The sequence below is a fragment of the Hypanus sabinus genome, chromosome 27, assembly GCF_030144855.1.
Source record: "Hypanus sabinus isolate sHypSab1 chromosome 27, sHypSab1.hap1, whole genome shotgun sequence".
NCBI classification, from domain to species: domain Eukaryota; kingdom Metazoa; phylum Chordata; class Chondrichthyes; order Myliobatiformes; family Dasyatidae; genus Hypanus; species Hypanus sabinus.
In genome coordinates, this window is record NC_082732.1 from 17,954,529 (window position 1) to 17,975,750 (window position 21,222).

Consider the following 21,222-nt stretch of genomic DNA (forward strand, 5'->3'; position numbering starts at 1 on the left):
GTTGAATATTTTTGTGCAGGTCCCTCTGTCATTTCCAAACAACAAGCAATTCCTGTCCTGAAACATTGTCTTGTTCCTTTACCAGGCTACATTTTTCCGGTCTCAGACACCTTGTTTTGCTCTTGGTTCTGTTGGGAAAGCTCCAGCATTGCCTGAATATTAATTCCTTGTCTTTTTAAAACTCTACATGGTGATTTACTATAGCTTGCCTGAGTTTGTCAGCCATACTCCAGCCACTCCTGAAATATATCTCTTACTCACTGAGAGGTGGCTCTGAAAACTCTCCATCACTTCTACTCTCTAAGGGAGTGTTTTGTTTAATTCAGCAACATGAGCTTCGCATCTTCAATTGGAAACTGACGATTCACCTAATGCTGTCTACTCAGGTCCAAGATAGTCATTAGTTTTCCTCGTAACATCGGGCAACGTGTACTGACTAATCATTGAAAGCATCTCTTACAAGCCGACCAATGGCCGTAGTAAGCTTTCTGTTTTAACAACTTGCAGCTCCAATTCTCTGGGTGTTAAGTATTAAACATCCCAGTCCTGCTCCATTTCTTGACAAGGATCTGCCAGCCACATAACTGGTTTTGCTGTAGTCCTTCAACTTCCATTGGCAATTTCATTATTTCCTCTGAATTAGAAAATTTCCACTGATGACGTTTGTGTTTATCATTTGGACTGTGCAATTTCAAATTCTTCTAACCATTTGGCTGTCTTTTCTTCTTTTGGGTTATTCCTTCAATTATTCCTCCCAACTGCCTGACGCCTAGTGCATTATCTACTTGAGTGGTCTGCTGCTACAGTTTACCTTTATTTTCCCCAGCTGCTCACAGAATGGCTGCCTCGGGTCTCCATCTTGCTGCCTTTGGTCAGAATATTATTATTCATAGCTGCTCACCTGTTCCTGGCGCTACTTCTCCCAGCTGCTCTACAACATCTGCCTGCCCATGCCCTCCCACGTGAACGGAAGGATAGAGAGGTCAGTAATTATCAATGTGAGGGTGATGTGTCCGCTCCACTTTGCAAAGTGATTACCGGGGAGACGCAGCTCTGTATTCAAATCCCTTAATCCACTGTGATTGAGGGTTTCAAGTAAACGTAATAGCTATTGATGGCAGTTCCACAAAAACTGAGCTACAAGACTAGCACAAGCAATGTAACAAGATGTAACCACGTGAACAGTCTTAGCGAGTAGCCCATCAACTCCACCTTAACACAAGTAACTTACTTTATGCAATGTGCTGCAGTCATAACCCATTTCGAATCAATGAGAGATCCCCCACAGATGTGACTCCAGCGACCTTCTCTAGACACCTGGAGGGAGACCTGCAAGAAATTCAAATGTTCATCTTCAAAAAAATGTGTAATGAGGGAAATCAACGTAATGCAAATGATTTCCTAGAGAACATTTTCTCAATGTTCTTCCTATATTTGTTGGTATTATGCCAGAATCATCACCTTACCTGAATGCAGGGACAATACAATTGGCCCAGTCACATAAAGCAATGATAACTTGGGCAACACGAGTGAATCTGCAGATGCTGGAAATAAATAAAAACACAAAATGCTGGCAGCACTCAGCAGGCCAGACAGCATCCATGGGAGGAGGTAGTGACAACGTTTCGGGCTGAACCCCTTCATCAGGAGTGAAGTAACATGGGATGGTCGAGGGGGGATAAGAAGAGGGGGGAGAGATGAAGTAGAGAGCTGGGAAGTGATAGGCTGGAGGGAAATGGGCTAGGGGGAAGGTGGAGAAATATGGGAAATAAAAGAGAAAGAAAGGTAGGGCTGGGGGGAGATTATAGTGAGGGGGAAAATAGAGAGAGAAAGAGAACCAGACTAAAATTATAGATAGGGATGGGGGTAAGGGGGGGGGGCAGGGGTATCAACGGAGCTCTGTGAGTTGGATGTTCATGCCGGCAGGAAGGAGGCTACCTAGGCGGCAGATAAGGTATTGCTCCATCGACCTGCATGTGGCCTCATCTTGACGGTAGAGGAGGCCATGGATAGACATGTCGGAGTGGGAGTGGTCTGTGGAATTGAAGTGTGTGGCCACAGGGAGATCCCGCCACTGCTGGAGGACTGAGCGCTGGTGTTCGGCGAAATGGTCTCCCAGTCTGCAGCGGGTCTCCCCAATGTATAAATGGCCACATCGGGAGCACCGGATACAGTATATCACCCCAGTTGACTCGCAGGTGAAGTGGTGCCTCACCTGAAAGGACTGTCTGGGGCCTGGGATGGTGGTGTGGGAAGAAGTGTGGGGGCAGCTTATTGTCAAATATTTCAGATTCCAGGAATCCTATATGAAAAATGGATTCCCACAGAAGAATGGGTAGCAATTGTACCCCAGTGCAAACAGAAAGGGAGATCATTTTCTTTACTCTTCTCATCGTTCTCATCTGTATGACTGCCAATTAGAGTTAATGTTATTCTTGTTTAACATTAACGTGTCTACTCTTCCGTTAATGAAAACGAAGTACAGTTCAGGATCTGAAGCTCTGGGTTTGTTAATCCCACTGGTTCCACTTTGGTGAGATTTAGCTGGGAGCAGTGACTCATAACTTCACTCCTGATCTGCGTGTTGCTGTTCACAAATATTGTGCTTGCAGCAAATGAGATGCCACAGCTCAACAGTTTAAACACTTTAAATATGAAACCATTTTGGTTTGAGAGTTGACATACTTGCCATGGCCAGCTGTTGGGTCGAGCATCCGTACCACCCACTACCCTGGAGAGGATGGGTTGGTAGGCAGGAGTACCACAACCATAGACTGCAAAAGAAGACATTGTGTCAGTTTCGAAGTTTTTGTGTTTCCACTATTCCCTAGATTCTTCACCATTTTCACCTGTCTGAGAGATTTTATGGCTTGTTTCACAATTCTTGATTGGTTTGGAATGAAACCTAGAATAAACCAACTCCTGAATCTTCCACAGCTTAGCACTGAATTCATCTGCAAATTATGACAGAGGCATGTTTGGGTCAGAAATTTTAGAAGAATTATAAGCTAATCAACAGATCTTTTTAATAGAATTACAGGCTATTTATTGATTTATAACTATCTTCTCTCTACACTATTTTCACTATTTATTGAAAATACTGTCCAATTTTATAGATTGTCCCCCTACAAAGCCATTTCCATTCCTTTCCCTTTACCTCTTGGCCTGCCACCTGAAATTGAAGAATTGGTGTACATCTGGCTTCTGGACTTGGAGGGGCAAAAGGGTTCTTCATCCATTGAAAAACACTGAAGTTGAATTCCCTTGAACCGCAATGAAGAAGGAAACTAAACGTGATCTCAAAGATACTGTACTCACCTGTTGCGATAAGCAACGCAGCCAAGGCACAACGGATCATGTTTGCAATTTGTTGTGGAGCTTCCACACACGTTCTGTGATCGGTATTTATACTTTATGAAAAAAAAACTGACCTTCAGAAAAAACGACATGATCTTAATTGTGGGAAAATAACATTTAATTGAGTTTGGTAAATATTGATTGGCTGCGCAATTTTTCCATACCATGAGAACAAGTCCTGAGACCCTTGTCTAACCTTGAAGGAAAAATAACTGTTAGATCAATAAAGGAAAATTAAAAAATCTGTCAAGATGAGAAGAGAAAGGCAGTAGAATGGTGTGGGGGGGGAGGAGACATATAGAGAGAGATTTCTAATTAAAGAGAGAGAAAAAACGGTAGAGACAACAGACAAAATGAGAAGTGATATCAATGGTTCAGAAAGCAAGCAGAGGAGGTAGGAAGAAGGAAGCAAGTATATCCTTCATCCACTTGGATTTATGGAGTGATGTATTTTGGAAACAGGTCCTTTGGCTCACAAATTCCATTCAAACATTCATTTATATTCATTCTATTTCATTCTCCCACATTCCTGTCAACTCCCCAGAGTCTCCAGCACTCACACACACATGACCACAGTTAATCCACCAATCCAATCAAGTCTGACATGATTATGGAGGCACAGAAAAGGAGGGGGAAAAGAGAAGGAAATATAGAGAACGAGAAACTAGACTACCCTCCCCCACCCCTCCCCCCCCCCCACCACCCCATGTATATGTCCTAATTTTCTGTTTGGATTGAAATTAAAACCAGAGTTTTTTCTCCAAGGTGGAAAATGGTAAAGGCAGTGGGAAGTGAACCACTCAGAATCCCAACATCCTGGGTTTCATCCTTAGCCTTCGGAAAGGAGGATGGTGCACATGCTCCTGCGTATGTCAATGCTGCTGAGGTTGAGAGGGTTCGGAGCTTCAGGTTCCCAGGTGTGAATGTCACACATCTGTCCTGAATGAACCACATTGGAGCCATGGCCTAGAAAGCTCTCCAGCACCCTCCTCTTCCTCAGGAGGCTAAGGAAATTTGGAATGCCCCATCAGCCCTCACCGATTTTTATCGATGCATTTTATCTGGATGCATAACAGTTTGGTATGGCACTAGCTCAGCACCTGACCACAAGAATTGCGGAGAAAACAAGAGTAAATCTGCAGGTGCTGAAAATCCAAGTAACAAGCACAAAAGGCTGGAAGACCTTGGCAGGCCAGCCGGCATCAATGGAAAAGAGTACAGTCGACGTCTCAGGCTGAGACCGTTTAGCAGGACTGGAGAGAAAAAGACAAGGTGTAGATTTAAAAGGAGGGGGAGAGGGGAGGTTGACTGTAGTCTTTTCCATAGATGCCGTGTAGCCTGTTGATTTTCTCCAGCATCTTGTGTGAGAAACTGCAGAGAGTTGTGGACACAGCTCAGCACCTCATGGAAACCAACCAACCTCCCCTCTAAAGACTCTGTCTATACTTCTCACTGCCTCAGTAAAGAAGCCAGAAAAACCAAAAGACCCCACCTGCCCCAGATCTTCTCCATTCTCCCATCAGGCAGAAGATTTTTAAAAAGCCCGAAGGCACATACCTCCAGGTTCAAGGACAACGTCTATCCTACTGTTAACAGAATCCTGAAGCGACCTCTTCAAATCAAATGGTTCAATTTCATATCAGAGAATGTATACACTATGCAACCTGAAATTCTTACTCCTCGCAGATATCCACAAAACAAGAAACCCCAAAGAATAAATACTAGAAGCATCAGAACCCCAAAGCTCCCCTCCCTCTCCCAAACATAAGAAGCAGCAGTATCATCGACCCTCCCCTTCCCCTCCCTACATCCCTCCAACCATCGAGGGAGAGAGTGGTCGATCCTGCAGCCGTGAGAGGGGAGACCAGCAACTCGCTGTCTTGATGTTACAGTCTTCCGTGATGATATAGACTCTATCTTGTATGATCTTGTACTTTATTGTTTACTTGATCTGAATTTTCTCTGAAGCTTTTACGCTTTATTCTGCATTGTCTTAATTTGTTATAGTCTATGCACGGTGTTATGATTTGATCTTTATGAACAGTATGAAAGACAAGCTTTTCACAGTTTCTTGTGACAAGAACAAACCAATAGCGGTGCTAATCCCAACAGAGTTAAGGTTTCATACTGGTTAGAACTGAGAATGAAAGACTAAAAAAAAAAATTCTATTGCAGAGCAGAAGCTGGGGTGGTAATATCTCCAATAGAGTGAGATCAAATGAATAAATAGAGCCAAATTATATTCCCTTATCTGAATTGAGTGTTGCTAATAGCAGGGCTGTGGGTCAGGCTATACAGGTAGAGAGGGAAAAACTGAGCCAAGATAGATAGATTGTGATCTGCTTTTGCAGTTTTTTAAAATCAGCATCTGCAGTTTTTTCTTTGATTGCTTTTGCTCACCTTCTTGTCCAGGACAATTTGTACAGAGCTTTAAACAAGATAATTGATAAATTGGTTTATTATTGTCATTTGTATCAAGATAAGGAAAGACTTTGTTTTGCATGCCATCCATACAGATTATCTTATGGTATCTTATGGATAGGGGAATCAAGGGATATGGGGACAAGGCAGGAACAGGGTATTGATAGTAATTGATCAGCCATGATCTCAAAATGGCGGTGCAGACTCGAAGGGCCGAATGGTCTACTTCTGCACCTATTGTCTATTATTTCATCACATCAATACTTTGAGGTAGTACAGGGGAAAGGCAGAATGAAGTGTAACAGTTACAAAGAAAATGCAGTGCAGACAAACAATAAGGTGGAAGACCATGACATGTTAGATTGTGAGGTCAAGGGGTAATCATTTCGTACAAGAGGTACACCCAGTAGTCTAATAACAGTGGGATAGATGCTGTCCTTGAGCCTGGTGGAAATGCTGTCGGTCTCTTCTCCCCGTTGGGTGAGGTCTTTGATAATGCCGGCCACTTTACTGAGGCAGCAAGAAACGTAGACAGAGTCCATGGAGGGGAAGCCGGTTTCTGCAACGTGCTGAGCTGTGACCACAACTCTTGTCAGTCTCGAGGGCGGGCTATTTGCCATCCCAATAGAATGCTTTGGATGGTGCAGGGCAAGTGGAGACATGGTGAATTTCCTGATCCTCCTGAGGAAGTAGAGCTGCTGGTACACTTTCTTGGCCAGGCCGTCTATGTGATCAGACCAGATCGGGCTGTTGGTAATGGTTACTCCTAGGAACTTGATGGTCTCAATCCTCTCAACCTCAGCACCCATGGTGTAAGCAGGATCACGTGACCCGTCCCCTTCCTGTAGGTCAATAACCAACTTCTTTCATTTTGCTGACACTGAGGCAAGGGTCCTTGTCAGGGCACCATTTTACCAGGACAAGCAGCCTGCGACTAAATGCTCTCTGGTATGATTCAAAATCTCAAAGTTCAAAGTAAATTTATGATCAAAGTACATTTATGTGACCATATACTACCCTGGGATTCATTTTACTGGAGGTATTTACAGGAAAAAAAGAAGACAGTAGAATTTACTAAACCTGAACATAAACAAAGACTGACAAGTAAGCAGTGTGCAAAAGGAGACAAATCGTGTAAAAAAAATATATTCTGAGAATTTGACCCGTAAAGAGCCCTTGAAAATGAGTCTGTAGGTCATAGTCACTTCAGAGTTGTGGGAGTGAAATTATCCCACCAGTTTTAGAGACTGGCTATTGTAGGGATAACAGCTGTTCCTAAGCCCAGTGGTGTGGGACCTAAGTCTTCTCTAACTCCTGCTCAATGGTAGTGACGAGAAGAGAGCATGACCTGATTGACAGGGGTCATTGATAATGGATGCTCCTTTCTTGAGGAGGGCTTGCATATGTGCTCAATGCTGGGGAGGCCTTTGCCTGTGGCACACTGGGCTATATCCACCACTTTCTGTAATCTTTTCTCTTACTGGGCTTTGGAGTTTCTTTTCTTTAGCTGCGGGAACTTCTTATCGTTCTTGTGTGCACAAAGGTGTGCTCTTTGTTTGCACTGCAATGGAAAATTACTGGAATGCTTTTGAGATAATGGGGGGCAGAGGAGAGGGAGAACAAATCATGCAAACAATAACGTAAGCAAATAGCCTCAGAACTGGAGTTTTACAGAAGACACAGAGCCAGGCGTCACTTCAGCTGGAGGAGGTCACAGCCTCAATTCATCACAAAGCCGGGTAGATGGTGTGCGAGCACAGAGGTGAACCTAGGCGTCACTGTAGCCGGAGCAGTACAGAGCCTCAGTTCGGCACGGAGCTGAGGAGACGTTGCGGAGCAGCAAGCAACACTGGACAGAACCGGGCCCAACGCAGAACATACAATAGTACCGGCCCTTTGGCCCTCAAAGTTGTGCCAACTTTTTAACCTTCTCCAGAACCAATCAAACACTTCCTTCCCAGATAACCCTCTATTTTACTTTCATTAGTGTGCCGACTTAAGAGTTTTGTAAACATCCCCAATGTACCTGGCTCAAGTCTATGGCCACCCCTGGCAGCATGTTGCATGCATTTACCACTCTGTGTAAAAAAACTACTGATAACCACCCCCTACTATGCTTTTCTACAATCTCCTTAAAAGTAAGCCCTCTCAAATTGCCCTGAGGAAAAGGTGCTAGACGTCTACTCCATCTACACCTCTTAACATCTTATGTGCCTCTATCAAACCACCTCTCATCTTCCTTCACCCCAAAGCTTGTTCAACCTTTCCTCATAAGATATGCCCTCTAATCCAGGCAGCATCCTGGTTAATCCCCTCTGTGCCCTCTCGAAAGCTTCCACATCCTTGCCAGAATGAGGTGACCAGAGCTGAACACGGTATCTAACCAGACTTGAATCGAGCTGCGACATTACCTCACGGCTCTTGGAGTCAATTCCCCGACTAATGAAGGCTAGCACACCACACCCAAGCGGATTTGTCATCAAGTGAGCTACACTGTTCATGCATCACCTCAGGTGATTTGCAGTCCAGCTTCCTGGCAATGATACTGTGCGGCACTCCACATAATGTTCCGCGGCTGAAGGACGGTTAGATCAGTCGCCAACATTCAGAGCACAGAGGCTTATTAGACGCTTCCAAAGTAAAGTGTTTAAAAAACGTATAAAAAGAACATATTAAAAAACATATAAAATGATGTTGCCGGGACTTGAGAAACTGAGTTGCAGAGAAAGGTTGAATAGGTTAGGACTTTATTCCCTGGAGCGTAGAAGAATGAGGGGAGACTTGATAGAGGTATATAAAATTATGATGGGTATAGATAGAGTGAATGCAAGCAGGTTTTTTCCACTGAGGCTAGGGGAGAAAAAAAACCAGATGACATGGGTTAAGGGTGAAGGGGGAAATGTTTAAAGGGAACATTGAGTGGGGGGTGCTTCTTCACACAGAGAGTGGTGGGAGTGTGGAATGAGCTGCCAGATGAAATGGTAAATGCGGGCTCACTTTTAACATTTAAGAAAAACTTGAACAAGTACATGGATGAGAGGTGTATGGAGAGATATGGGCCAGGTGCAGGTCAGTGGGACCAGGTAGAAAAGTGGTTCGGCACAGCCAGGAAGGGCCAAAAGGCCTGTTTCTGTGCTGCAATGTTCTATGGTTCTATGCTGAGAACCTGGAAAATGCTGGGAATATTCAGTTGATCAGACGGTATGGAAGGGGAAGCAAAGTAAATCATTCGGCTGCAAGACTCTTCATCAGTACTGGGAAAGAAGGAAAGCAAGCAAGTTAAAGTGGGAGAAGATGGGGGTGGGGGGGGAATGGTGGATTAGATGAAAGGATTCTATGTGATAGAAGAGGCCAAATTGCTGTCTGTAGCAGTTAGAGGCAAAATATCCTTCTTTGTCTGACATATAATAGTTTCACCAAATAGCTGGAGAAGCACATGGTTGGACACTCCACTGGTTTCCAGCATTATCTCCTCTGTAGGTGCCTCTTAAACCTTGTTTTTGCACATGCGTCTACCACCTCTCTCTCTTCTGAACCCCCCAGATAGTCAATCTTGTGCACCCAGTTACTGGGTAATTATTAGCGTTTCCTTTGTCATTGTTTCATTTTCCTTGTGTTCGCGATGTTAGAAATTTTCATTCATTTGCACAAAAAACAAAATACAGGAAAGAAATGGTGAAAGTTTCTGATCTGTTCAGTTGATCTTTTAACTACAGTTGGCATCTCCTGATTTTGGCTCAGTGCTATAACAATTGAGAAGATTAGCAATTAATTTTCTTTTTACCTCTTATCAAGTGAATCTGGATAACAATCTGGAGCAAGCAAGGGAACTTAGTGGTAACAGCCTTTTCTACCCCTTCCTTCCCAATCTTGTCAATACTATGTATATTTTTAAAAAATATATCCCTTGATCAATGTTCTGAGGAAGCCCCAGAGAGAACAAGGTGGGTGGGAAGAGGGGAACTAAATAATAAGTTAATAGTGCTGTTATGAGGGTATAGATAGGGTAACTGCAAGCAGTCTTTTTCCACTGAGGTTGGGTGGGACGACAACAAGAGGTCATGGGTTAAGGGTGAAAGGTGGGAAGTTTAAAGGGAACATGAGGGGCACCTTCTGAACTCAGAGGGTCATGAGAGGGTGGAATGAGCTGCCGGTGCAAGTAGCAAATGTGAGATCAATTTCAATGTTTATGAGAAGTACATGGATAGCAGGTCAGTATGGCAAGGACTACATGGGCTGTTTCTGTGCTGGATCTCTATGTTCTTTCATATAAATACTCAACATAAAATAAGCAATCTGATTCTTAAGTTGTGCAGTAAGTCCTCCGGATAGAGTCCTCCAAACTACATGTATCTCAAAAGATGAAAGACTTGGTTCAGAGGCTCAAAGAGGGAGGAGACAATACCAAATGTTTTTTAATCTGTTGAATTTCACACAGTTTGTGTACAAGTGTTATGGAGAAAGGAATCAATCTACCCAAGGTCATGGGAAGACTTGATAAGAGTATACATGTGCTTTCAAGGTCTTGGCACAAGGCAATGGGAATTGAAACAAGATGGATGGTGATACAGTTACACCTGGCCATTCCCCAGTATTCTAACTATCAATTAAAGTGACAGGTTAACCAATCACCTTGACATTCAGAAAGGTGACACACTGCAGAATTAATGGTACTGCCACCTCACAGTTTCAGTGACTTGAGTTCAATGGTAATCTCTGGAGCCGTCTGTGTGGAATTTGCACGTCCTCCCTGTGTGGGCTTCATCCAGGCTGCAGTTTCCTCCAAAACCTAAAGATATGAAAGTTGGTGGATCTACAGGACACATTAAATTACCTTAGAGTGCAGAGAAGAGAGGTGGAACCTGGGGCAGTTGATAGGAATATGGGGAGAACAAAATGTTGTTCACGTTGTTGGGTGTTTGACGGTCGCACGGATTCAGTGAATCAGGGAGCTGTTCTCATGCTGTATGGCTCTGTGATAACTGAACTGATCAAACAGAGATCCTGGATTCAGATTGTAGCTATTATCTTAATTAAAGTGACATCCACACTCTTGATCATGACTAAGAATCTTTCCATTCAGAAAGGTAGCACAGGATAAAGTTAATGGTATTGCCAACTCACAGTTCCAAAGACCTTGGATCAATCCTGATCTCCGGTGCTGTCTGTGTGGAGTTTGCATGTTCTCCCTGCTGCTGTGTGGGGTTTTCTCCAGATGCTCCAATTTCCTCCAACAATCTAAAAATATCAGATGGTTTTATACAGAGGATGGATCTTTCCGCATGATTAGTCACTTTCCTGAAACCGAAAAACCCACAAACAAGCCGACTCTCTCACGCCCCCGGTCAGGTACTTTATTGAGACTGAACTTTATTCATGATCAGCCACCAATTGAATATCACCTATTCCAGCGGTGGAGAACATTTTTGAGAGTGTGTGACCAAATTAACAATAATCTTACACCACCCTCTTGCTGAAAAATTTGACTTTGATCACATCATAGACCAATTGCATCAGTGAAAGCAAGGAAGGTGCAGTTATAATTTTCAGGTAGTGCCATAATTTGTTAATCAAAAGATTAATGAGCATGACTTGTATTTTTGAGCTGATATTATGGAAAAGTTTTCTAAAAGATGGGTGCCAGATGTTTGGACAGGGACGCATCTTCAGTGCTTACCATAGGCACGATTTTCCGTAGTTAGGCCCCTGACTGAGGAACAAGAAAGGTATGACCACTTTAATAGAACTATATTGGGATTTGGGACGCTATTTTGAAGCTGTATCAGTGAGGCCTAATTTGGAGTATTGTATGCAGTTTTGGTCACTTACCTATAGGAAAGATGTAAATAATGTTGAGGAGTACAGGGAATATTTACAAGGATGTTGCCGGGACTGGAGGATCTGAGTTATAAGGAAAGATTGAATAGGCTAGAACTTTATTCCCTAGAAAATAGATTGAGAGAAGATTTGTTAGAGGCATACAAAATTATGAGGAGTATAGAAAGGGTAGATGCAAGCAGGCTTTTTCCATTGAGGTTGAGTGAGACTGCAACTACAGGTCCTGGGTTAAGTATGAAAGGTGAAATGGTTAAGGGGGACATGAGGGGCAACTTCTTCACTCAAAGAGTGCTGAGAGTTTGCAATGAGCTGCCAGTGCAAGTGGAGCATCTGATTTTGATTTCAACATTCAAAAGAAGTTTTGGATAGGTACATCGATGGGAGAACAATGCCATGGGCAGTTCCAAGCCCGGCTGCAAAAGGAGGATGGTTGTACATGGGGATATCAACACTATGCTCCAGAACTCTCAAAAGACCTCAAGCTTGGCGGAGGAAGGATTTTCTCCTGGAAGACATTTGGAGTTGTGTGAGGCGTGGCCAACTGGTTAACGCTTTGGACTAGCGACCTGAAGATCGTGAGCTCGAGCTCCAGTTGATGCAGCATGTTGTGTCCTTGAGCAAGGCACTTAACCGCAAATTATGGTCCACCCAGCTGAAAATAGGTACTGGCAAAATGCTGGGAGTTAACCTCGCGATAGACTGACGTCCTATCTTGTGGGGGGTTCTCTGTACTCTCAGTTGCTTCATGCCATGGAAACTGGCATAAGCACCGGCCTGATTTGCCTATAAGGCTCGGGACAGACTTTAACTTTAACATATGATCAACCTTCTGTCGAGCTCTGTGGAGCTGCTGTTCTGGCCGCCTATGCCCCAGGAGGGGTGATGGGCTTACACTTTCAAATGTTGCTGGGAGGAGTATGGAGGGCTATGGTTTGGGTACAGGTCGATGGGACCAGGCCAGGCATGGGCAAACTACGGCCCGGGAGCCATATGCGGCCCGTTAGGCTTTTTAATCCGGCCCACAGAACTTGATGAAATTATATTAATAAACCTTGTTAACGTTTTTTCCCCGCAATTCTGGTGTTTTCCCAATAGATGACGCACTCTATATACATCTGTGGCGACCCATTTCCTGGCACATCCGAACCGGCTCACAATTAGCCAGTGTTCCGGCTAAGGGAGATAGCCTGCGGGGATTTGCGAGCACAGAGCTTTGGAGCCTCTGCGCCACAGGGGCAGGTTGAGTGAGGTTTAAAAGTGAGGCTGGGGATTTCGAATAAAATTTTTTTCTTCGACTGCAGTTACCGACTCCGTGTCGTAATTTTAGTGCTGCATGTAGCACACCGCTACACATTGACCTTTGTTGAGGTGCAGCGTATTGCGCTTTACTCTTTGTTCGGCTCGACCTATTTGTGTGAACAGGCGTTCAGCGTCATGAACATCAACAAAGCCAGCCACAGATCCAAATTAACTGACCTACACCTCAGATCCATCCTGAGAATTGCCACAACAAAACTAAATCCAGACTTTGATGCGCTGGCTAAAAAGGGAGACCAACAACACTGTTCCCACTGAAATTAAAAATAAGTTTCTTCATTGTGTTATGTAAAAAATGCATTTGAAAATATTTTTTTCAATAAGCCTTACATGTTACATGTCATTTCTGTTAAGTGATGGACATGAGTAGTGCGCAGGTGCACGTACGTTCTCAAAATAAAAAAATACGCTCCAGATCAAATAACGCGCTCCACGTACTGGCGCGCTGTCACTGTTCTGTCCTTGTGCTGGTCGTTGTTGAGTTTTGGCACAGGAGACAATTGAATAAGAAGGAGCAGGACAAGTAGACCTGCATCTCCTACCATTTTTGAAATAAAGACAGGCAGGAGGAGAGTGATGATGATAATATCTTGAAGGATAACAGAATTTTCAGTACTTTAAAATAATAACTGTTACTACTAAAAAAAGTTGTATTTTATTCATTTAATTTTCAGTGTTTTAAAAGTCATTTCAATAAATAGCTAAATACCATGGGACTTCAAAGACAGATATTTTGTTGTAATGCATTTGTTCATTTTCAATTGAAATTAAAGCACATGTTTTCTACATATCCCATGATATTTTATTTTCTCTTATGAGGTGTATTACCAAAACACTCCGTCCATCTGCTCCTGGTCCGGCCCCCCTGTCAAATTTTAGAACCCTTTGTGGCCCACAAGTCAAAAAGTTTGCCCACCCCTGGACTAGGCAGTTCATAGGTTCATCATGGACTAGATGGTGCTGTGATTCTAAACTCCACATCCTTCCTCAGAAATGACCTCGAATTGAATATTTCATTTACATTATGAGTTCAGATGAGTTTACATTTCTACCTTAACACCTGCCTGTCATTGAAAGATTGAATGACACAGCTGACTGGCTCACCAAAAATGCATTTCAAAACTTCTCAATGTTGGGATAATTCAGCCGCATAGAAAATATGAATTGCTCTCACTTCCTAGGTAGAGTGTCTACACTTTAAAACAGTGGTCACTTTCATTGCAGGAAGGGCCAGGCCAATAACCCATATGACTTCTGAGTGCCATGTATAAAAAAAAATTTAGAGAAGTTAAATCTTAGAGGTGCTCTGAATAATGTCAGCATGGAACTTCATGTGTGTTCTTCTTAAACAATTGGAAGATGCTGTCATTGTAAATTTATTGCAGTCTTAACCACAGATGTTTAAGCAACAATCTATTTATTCATGTAGTTCAGATAATGAGAAGCTGGTCAATGTGAGGAGAAACTGATTAGCAAAAGCGTGGGAGTGGTTTCAAACGCAACTCCATCTATAGACATGTACAGCCAGAAATATCGTTACATTAATTGTCCGAAGATTCCTGGAAACGTAATTGTACCAAAAGATGTTGGTAGTGTGAGATGAGTGGTCGTAAAAATCGAACAAAATGTTTAAGAGATAAGCTAGTGCAGACTAAACTCATTTGCTGGTCTGATGTTGTTATCTACAGCACATCAGCAGATAATGTTTAAATTCATGAAGTAAACAATTTACCAAAGATACGTTTATCCCAATAATTTGTATGTTTTTCTTTGCCTCTCACAGATTCCATCTCCTGATTTCGAGAATTTGACTCATTATCTCCTCATATTTGAAACATGCGTATATAAAGGCGGCAGAAACCGTCCCCACCCCCAGCAGTATAGAGAACAACCGCACGCAGGGAGGAGAATCGTGTTAGATAATAGATAATTGCAAAGGTTCGTGGATTGTGGGAGGGAATATGATATCAGGGTGGATGGAGACCAGAGGACCTCATCATATCCAATCTTTTAAAATCAACAGCCTGTTAATGGTTGGAGAAAATTCATACCAGTTAACATGTTACTACATGAAAGGATTAAATAAAAAATTTAAAAAGAGGGTGCTGAGTTGCAAAATTCTATTCCCAAACATTTTGCAAGCGCTTTACCATTTTGCAGTATCTTTCCTAAATGGAATGTTACTTTCGTGGTCCATTTTAAGATGGGGAGTCAAGGCAAAGTATTATCTAGGTCCTTGGGAAGATTATCATTTTATAGTTTAGTAAGTTATATTTTTCTCTCTTTTTTGGGGGGTTTTTCTTTTTTTTTTCTCTTTTTACTTCTTTGTTCATTAATGTTCTGAGTTTGAGAGGTTATATATTTTTATTATTATATATCTGAATGTCTATTTAAACTATTAATGATGTACTCTCAAACATTTTGTATTCATGTTTCATTTATGTTTGTTTAAAACTAATAAACAGATTTAAAAAGAAAAAGAAAAAAGTTATATTTTCTTATTACTGCCAAGTATCAACACTGATGTCACTGCTTTCTAATCCTCTACCATGTGTCTTTCCAAGTTTCAACCAATATGTCATGGGTTCCTGGGCATATTGAGTGAATGATGTGGTTTTTCAATCTATAAAACTGAAGCAAGTGTAGTGAGGTCATGAGCTGGATCTAGATTATGGAAGAGGAGGTGCTTACTGTCTTGAGGTGAATTAGGGTGGATTAATCACCCTTGGACCTTGCAGGAGGATAGAGCAGAAGTTGCAGGAGCCCTAGCGGAGTTATTTAAAAAGTCCTTAGCCATGGTGAGGTGCCAGAGGACTGGGGGATAGCAAATACTGTTCTGTTATTCAAGAAAAGTTCTAAGATTAAGCCAGGATACTATAGGCCAGTGAGCCTGATGTCAGTTATGGATAAACTATTGGAAGGTATTCTAAGAGGCTGGACCACCACAGTGACCACCATATTTGATACAGGGGTACCTAATAAAGTGGTCACTGACCGTAGTTCTATGTGTTCATGGTCTTCTGCTGCTGTAACCCACATCCACTTAGAGGTTTGATGTGTTGTGCACTCAGAGATGCTCTTCTGCACACCATTGTTATAAGGCATGAATATTAAAAGTTTTAAGTAATATATAGTTTATAGTAATTTCTTGTCAATTTGAATCAATCAGGCCATTCCTGTCAATTTGTTTGGATATGGCTCATGATGGAGAGAGAGAGAGAGAGAGAGAGAGAGAGAGAGAAAGAGAGACATTGAAGCAGATCAATAGTTCAGAGACTTCAATGCAAACAGGGTTTAGAGTTTTCAGGGAAATGCCAAACAGGATCGTTAACTAAAACTCCCAAATAGAAACTTAGTTGCTGTAATGTATGGATCGAGTTCTTTTAATGTAATGACCCCTCCCCCCACTTAGCCCTACAATTGATCTGTTGTCTGCACATGTGGTGTTGTCTACACATGCACATTGTTCTCTCTCTCGCGCTCACTGCAACATGAACACACACAGTAAAGCCATCTCTTGTGTGCGTGCTTTTATTAATTGATGACGTAGTTGTGCACAGACATAACAGATGCCAACACTATGGCTGAAAGGGAATGTCTAAATATAAAATCAATACATCCCGCTAGTCTTCAGTGTCAGTTGACTCGATGGTCCATTTTCGCAAGCAAGGCCAAATGCAAGCAGGCAGCATAACGTTGCTGTGCTTTGTTCAAGCATCGACTAGCGCTACATCGAAAAGTAGGGAGTTAAATACTGCCATAATCAAATAGTAACTAACTGACACATGCATATTCACAAGCGCAATTGCTGAGTCTGCTGCGCAGCGGAGTCCACGGTTGTGACAATTCTTCTCCGTCCTCTCTCATTAACAAGGTGCTGTCACTCACAAAACTGCTGCTCACTGGACAAGAGCACCTGCAAGCTTGATATAATTCATAAAGGGAAGTGAATGATATCATTATGTTAGCATTCATAAACGAGATGTTATCTCATCAAGGAAGTGTAACAGGGCACTGTGAATCTAATAGCAAAACCAGGTAAGATCAATATGGCAATCATGTCAAATAAAAGAGAATTTGAGACTATAACCAGTTCAGTGGTTAAGGATGAATTAGTTGATGAAGTATATTTGTACTTCAAGAAGGTCTTCAAAAGGAGAACCCACAGTTTATTAAATAAGATTAGAAGGCGCAGAATTGTGGATAATAGTTTGTTTAGTGAACAGTGGGTACAGAACAGGAACAGATTATTTTTTGGTCTGGAGATTGTGATCGGTGCAGTCCCACAGGGATCAGTGCCGAGGCTTCAGCTGTTCACAGTCAGTGCATGTCAACAATTGGGATGACAAGCCATGCAATTTATCCTATAGTGCCGATGATACAAAGATAGGTGACAGCTTGGGTTGTGAGGAGGCTACTAAGAGACTTCCTATACAGAGGGACTATAGACTGGCTATGAGATTGAATAACATTGAGATTCAAAGGAACCTGGAAACAAATTATTGGAAGTTAATTATGTTAGCTCAGCACACATTAAGGAATCAAATGAATGTTCAGCGATGTTGCCACCTATGGCAGCTGCGTTAACATTCGGGGAGCTGTGGGTTCTGTGACCAGCGAAGTGGAGAAGTGTACTGAGGATGTTGCCATTATGAAATACATCCAGCTGAGGGCAAACCAGAAGCCATGGCTTACTGCTGGGGTCTGTGCCAGGCTGAGGGATCGTGATGCTGCTTTTCGATTGGGAGATGTGACCGCTCTCATGGTAGCGAGAGCTGTGTTTTCCTGCTTAGGAAGGTGAAATGGGAGCATTCTCAGAGGATTTTCGGTCATTCCAGTGCCAAAGAAGGCGACAGCAACCTGCCTGAATGACTATCGTCCCATGGCATTAGCATCAACTATAATGAAATGCTTTAAGCGGCTGGTCATGGTGCAAATTAAAGCCTTTCTCCTGGCTGCGTTGGATCCTTTTCAGTTCAATCCAAATCGATCCACTGATGATACAATAGCCTCTGCCCTCCTCTCCGACCTATCCCACCTGGAAAATGGGGTCTTATATGTCAAACTCCTGTTTATAGACCAGTTCGACATTCAGCACCGTCATACCCCAGAAACTGGTGTGGAAACTGTCCTCACTGGGTCTCAACACCTCCCTCTGCAACGGGATACTCAGCTTCTTAACAGTAAGGCCACAGTCTGTCCGTGTGGGCAGCAATGTCTCTCATCCCATTTCACCGAGCACTGGCACTTGCCAAGGCTCTGTGCTCAGTTCACTGCGGACATAAGACTGTGTTGCAAGATCCAGCTCAAACCGTGTTATCAAGTTTGCAGATGACACAACAGTGGTTGGCCTTATCAAGAACGATGACGAGACGGAGTATAGAGAGGAAGTAGAGTGGCTGGTAGATTGGTGTGAGAACAACAATCTGAATCTGAACATGGAGAAGACAAAGGTGTAATCATTGTGGGCTTCAGGGAGGTGCAGACCAATCAGCTGCCTCTGCGAATATATGGCTCCTCTGTAGAGAGAGTTAAGTGCACCAAGTTCCTGGAAGCTCACATCATGGATGAAGTCTCCTTAATATCACCTCCCTGAATAAGAAGGCACAGCAGCACCTCCACTTCCTAAGGAGATTGAGGCAGGCAAGGCTCCCAACCCCCATAACTGTGTCCCACAGGAGCACCATCGAGAGCGTCCTGACAAGTTGCATCTGATATGGGGGTGGTCGAGCATTGGACCTGAAGTCCCTACAAAGGACTGTGAGAACAGCTGAGAGGATCATAGGAGTCTCCCTACCATCCATGGGGGCATTTATCAGGAGCGCTGCATACACACGGCTCTTGGTATTATTAAGGATCTCCACCCATCCATCTAGCATTCTCTTTGACTTTCTTCCACCAGGCATAAACACAAGAACAGTCAGGATGAGAAACAGTTTCTTCCCTCAGGTCAATAGGTTCCTGAATTTCTGGCTGCATTGTATTTGAAGTGTCACTGGTTAATCTGTTCTGTACCTTGTGATATTTAATATTAATGTGCTTTAGTTCATTATTTATGTGTGATTCATCTGTAGATTTTATCCTTACCTTGTTAAGATTCAAGATGGCGGCACAACGCAGCATGCAGCAGCCACTCCAGAAATGAATATCTGTTATCTGTAAGTAGGGGCCGTGCACAATCCTGATTTGATGGAGACGGACGTGTGAAGCACAGAGGAACATCTGGTGGAAGTTCTGACCTGCCTGTTTCGCTGCCGCTGCTACTGTGCGATCGGAGAAATCTCCGGGAGGAAGGCCCCGAATCCTTGGCTTTGCCTGTTGCTTGGCGGCCGGGGCCGGGGTCGAAGCGCTCGGCAGAAATGGTGCTCGGTGTCGGAGGGCTGGTCGGAGGCTCGAAGTTTTCGGACAGACTCGGAGTTGGCTGTGGTCGGAGCGCCCAAAGTGCTGTATCGGCAAGCTGCGGCCCTGGAGGTTCAGGGCAGGAAGAGTTTTTCGTCCTTCTACCGTCTGCGTGAGATGATGGGTTGTCGGGACTTTGAGACTCTCTTTTAAACCGTGCATGGACTGCTCTTTGTCAAATTACGGTATTGCTTTGCTAATGGCATGCTGGCTTTTATAACAGGAGGAATTGAGTATAGGAGTAAAGAGGTCCTTCTGCAGCTGTACAGGGCCCTGGTGAGACCACACCTGGAGTATTGAGTGCAGTTTTGGTCTCCAAATTTGAGGAAGGACATTCTTGCTATTGAGGGAGTGCAGCGTAGGTTCACAAGGTTAATTCCAGGAATGGCGAGCCTGTTGAAAGATTGGAGCAACTGGGCTTGTATACACTGGAATTTAGAAGGATGAGAGGGGATCTGATTGAAACATATAAGATTAGTAAGGGATTGGACACACTGGAGGCAGGAAGCATGTTCCCGCTGATGGGTGAGTCCAGAACTAGAGGCCACAGTTTAAGAATAAGGGGTAGGACATTTAGAACAGAGATGTGGAAGAACTTTTTCACCCAGAGAGTGGTGGATATGTGGAATGCTCTGCCCCAGAAGGCAGTGGAGGCCAAGTCTCTGGATGCATTCCAGAGAGAGTTAGATAGAGCTCTTATAGATGGCAGGGTCAAGGGATATGGGGAGAGGGCAGGAACGGGGTCCTGATTGTGTATGATCAGCCATGATCACAGTGAATGGTGGTGCAGGCTAGAAGGGCCGAATGGCCTACTCCTGCACCTACTGTCTATTGTTGAAACTATGTGTTATAATTATGTGGTCTTTGTCAGTTAGTCTTTTATCAATTATGGTATTGTGGCGACCCATTTCCTGGCACATCCGAACCGGCTCACAATTAGATAGCCTACGGGGGTTTGCGAGCACAGAGCTTTGGAGCCTCTGCGCCACGGGGGGCAGGTTGAGGGAGGCTTAAAAGTGAGGCTGAGGATTTCGAATAAAGTTTTTTCCTTCGACTGCAGTTACCGACTCCGTGTCGTAATTTTAGCGCTGCATGTAGCACACCGCTACAATTGGTGACCCCGACGGTCCAAACGATTTTTGGACCAGAAATGACCGACGCCGCCTCTGTTCATGTGGTTTCGTTGAAACTGCCAGGTTTCTGGACACAGCGCCTGGACCTATGGTTCCAGCAAGCCGAAGCCCAATTCCATGTTCGCCAGATCACCTCAGAAGACACCCGCTACTACTACGTGGTGAGCTCCCTCGACCAGGACACAGCGGCCCAGGTCGCGGAGTTCATACAGTCGCCCCCGGCAGACGGCAAGTACACGGAATTCAAAGCCCTGCTCCTCAGGACTTTCGGACTCTGACAGCGTGAGCGGGCTGCCCGTTTACTGCACCTGGATGGCTTGGACGACAGACCTCCTTCGGCTTTAATGAATGAGATGTTGTCTCTGGCCGACGGACACACACCCTGCCTCATGTTTGAGCAGGCATTCCTGGAGCAGCTGCCCGAGGACATACGCCTGCTGCTGTCCGACGCGGATTTCAGTGACCCCTGGAAGGTGGCAGCCCAGGCGGACTTGCTGTGGAACGCCAAAAAGGTGAGTGGGGCGTCCAAGCACGGATCTCCCAGCCATGCTCCCAGCAGCAAACCAGTCCAGGCCTGGCCGCAGAGCCCGCCAACCCCCGGCCCAATGAACACTGGTGCTTCTACCACCAGCGGTGGGGCGCAGAAGCCCGCTGTTGTCGCCCGCCCTGCAAGTTCCCGGGAAACGCCAGGGCCAGCCGCCGCTGATGGCTACGGCGGCTGGCCATCAGGATAGCCTCCTGTATGTGTAGGACAGAA

General features: G+C 44.0%; 1 protein-coding gene and 1 long non-coding RNA gene across 2 annotated transcripts in view; one reads left to right on the forward strand and one right to left on the reverse strand.

The window, feature by feature from the left end:
• LOC132382023 (chymotrypsin-like elastase family member 2A) overlaps positions 1-3,373 on the reverse strand; it is an 18,470-nt gene extending 15,097 nt beyond the window's left edge. Inside the window, exons 1-3 of the mRNA XM_059951837.1 lie at positions 3,319-3,373; positions 2,686-2,774; positions 1,232-1,329 (exon numbers count right to left, since the gene is read on the reverse strand). Of these exons, the coding sequence (XP_059807820.1) occupies positions 1,232-1,329; positions 2,686-2,774; positions 3,319-3,358 (227 nt within the window). The 5' untranslated portion in view covers positions 3,359-3,373. The remainder of the gene's footprint in view (positions 1-1,231; positions 1,330-2,685; positions 2,775-3,318) is intronic.
• LOC132382026 (uncharacterized) overlaps positions 1-15,334 on the forward strand; it is a 25,963-nt gene extending 10,629 nt beyond the window's left edge. Inside the window, exon 3 of the long non-coding RNA XR_009508178.1 lies at positions 14,717-15,334. This is a non-coding gene — a long non-coding RNA (uncharacterized LOC132382026). The remainder of the gene's footprint in view (positions 1-14,716) is intronic.
• The last annotated feature ends 5,888 nt before the right edge of the window (positions 15,335-21,222 follow it).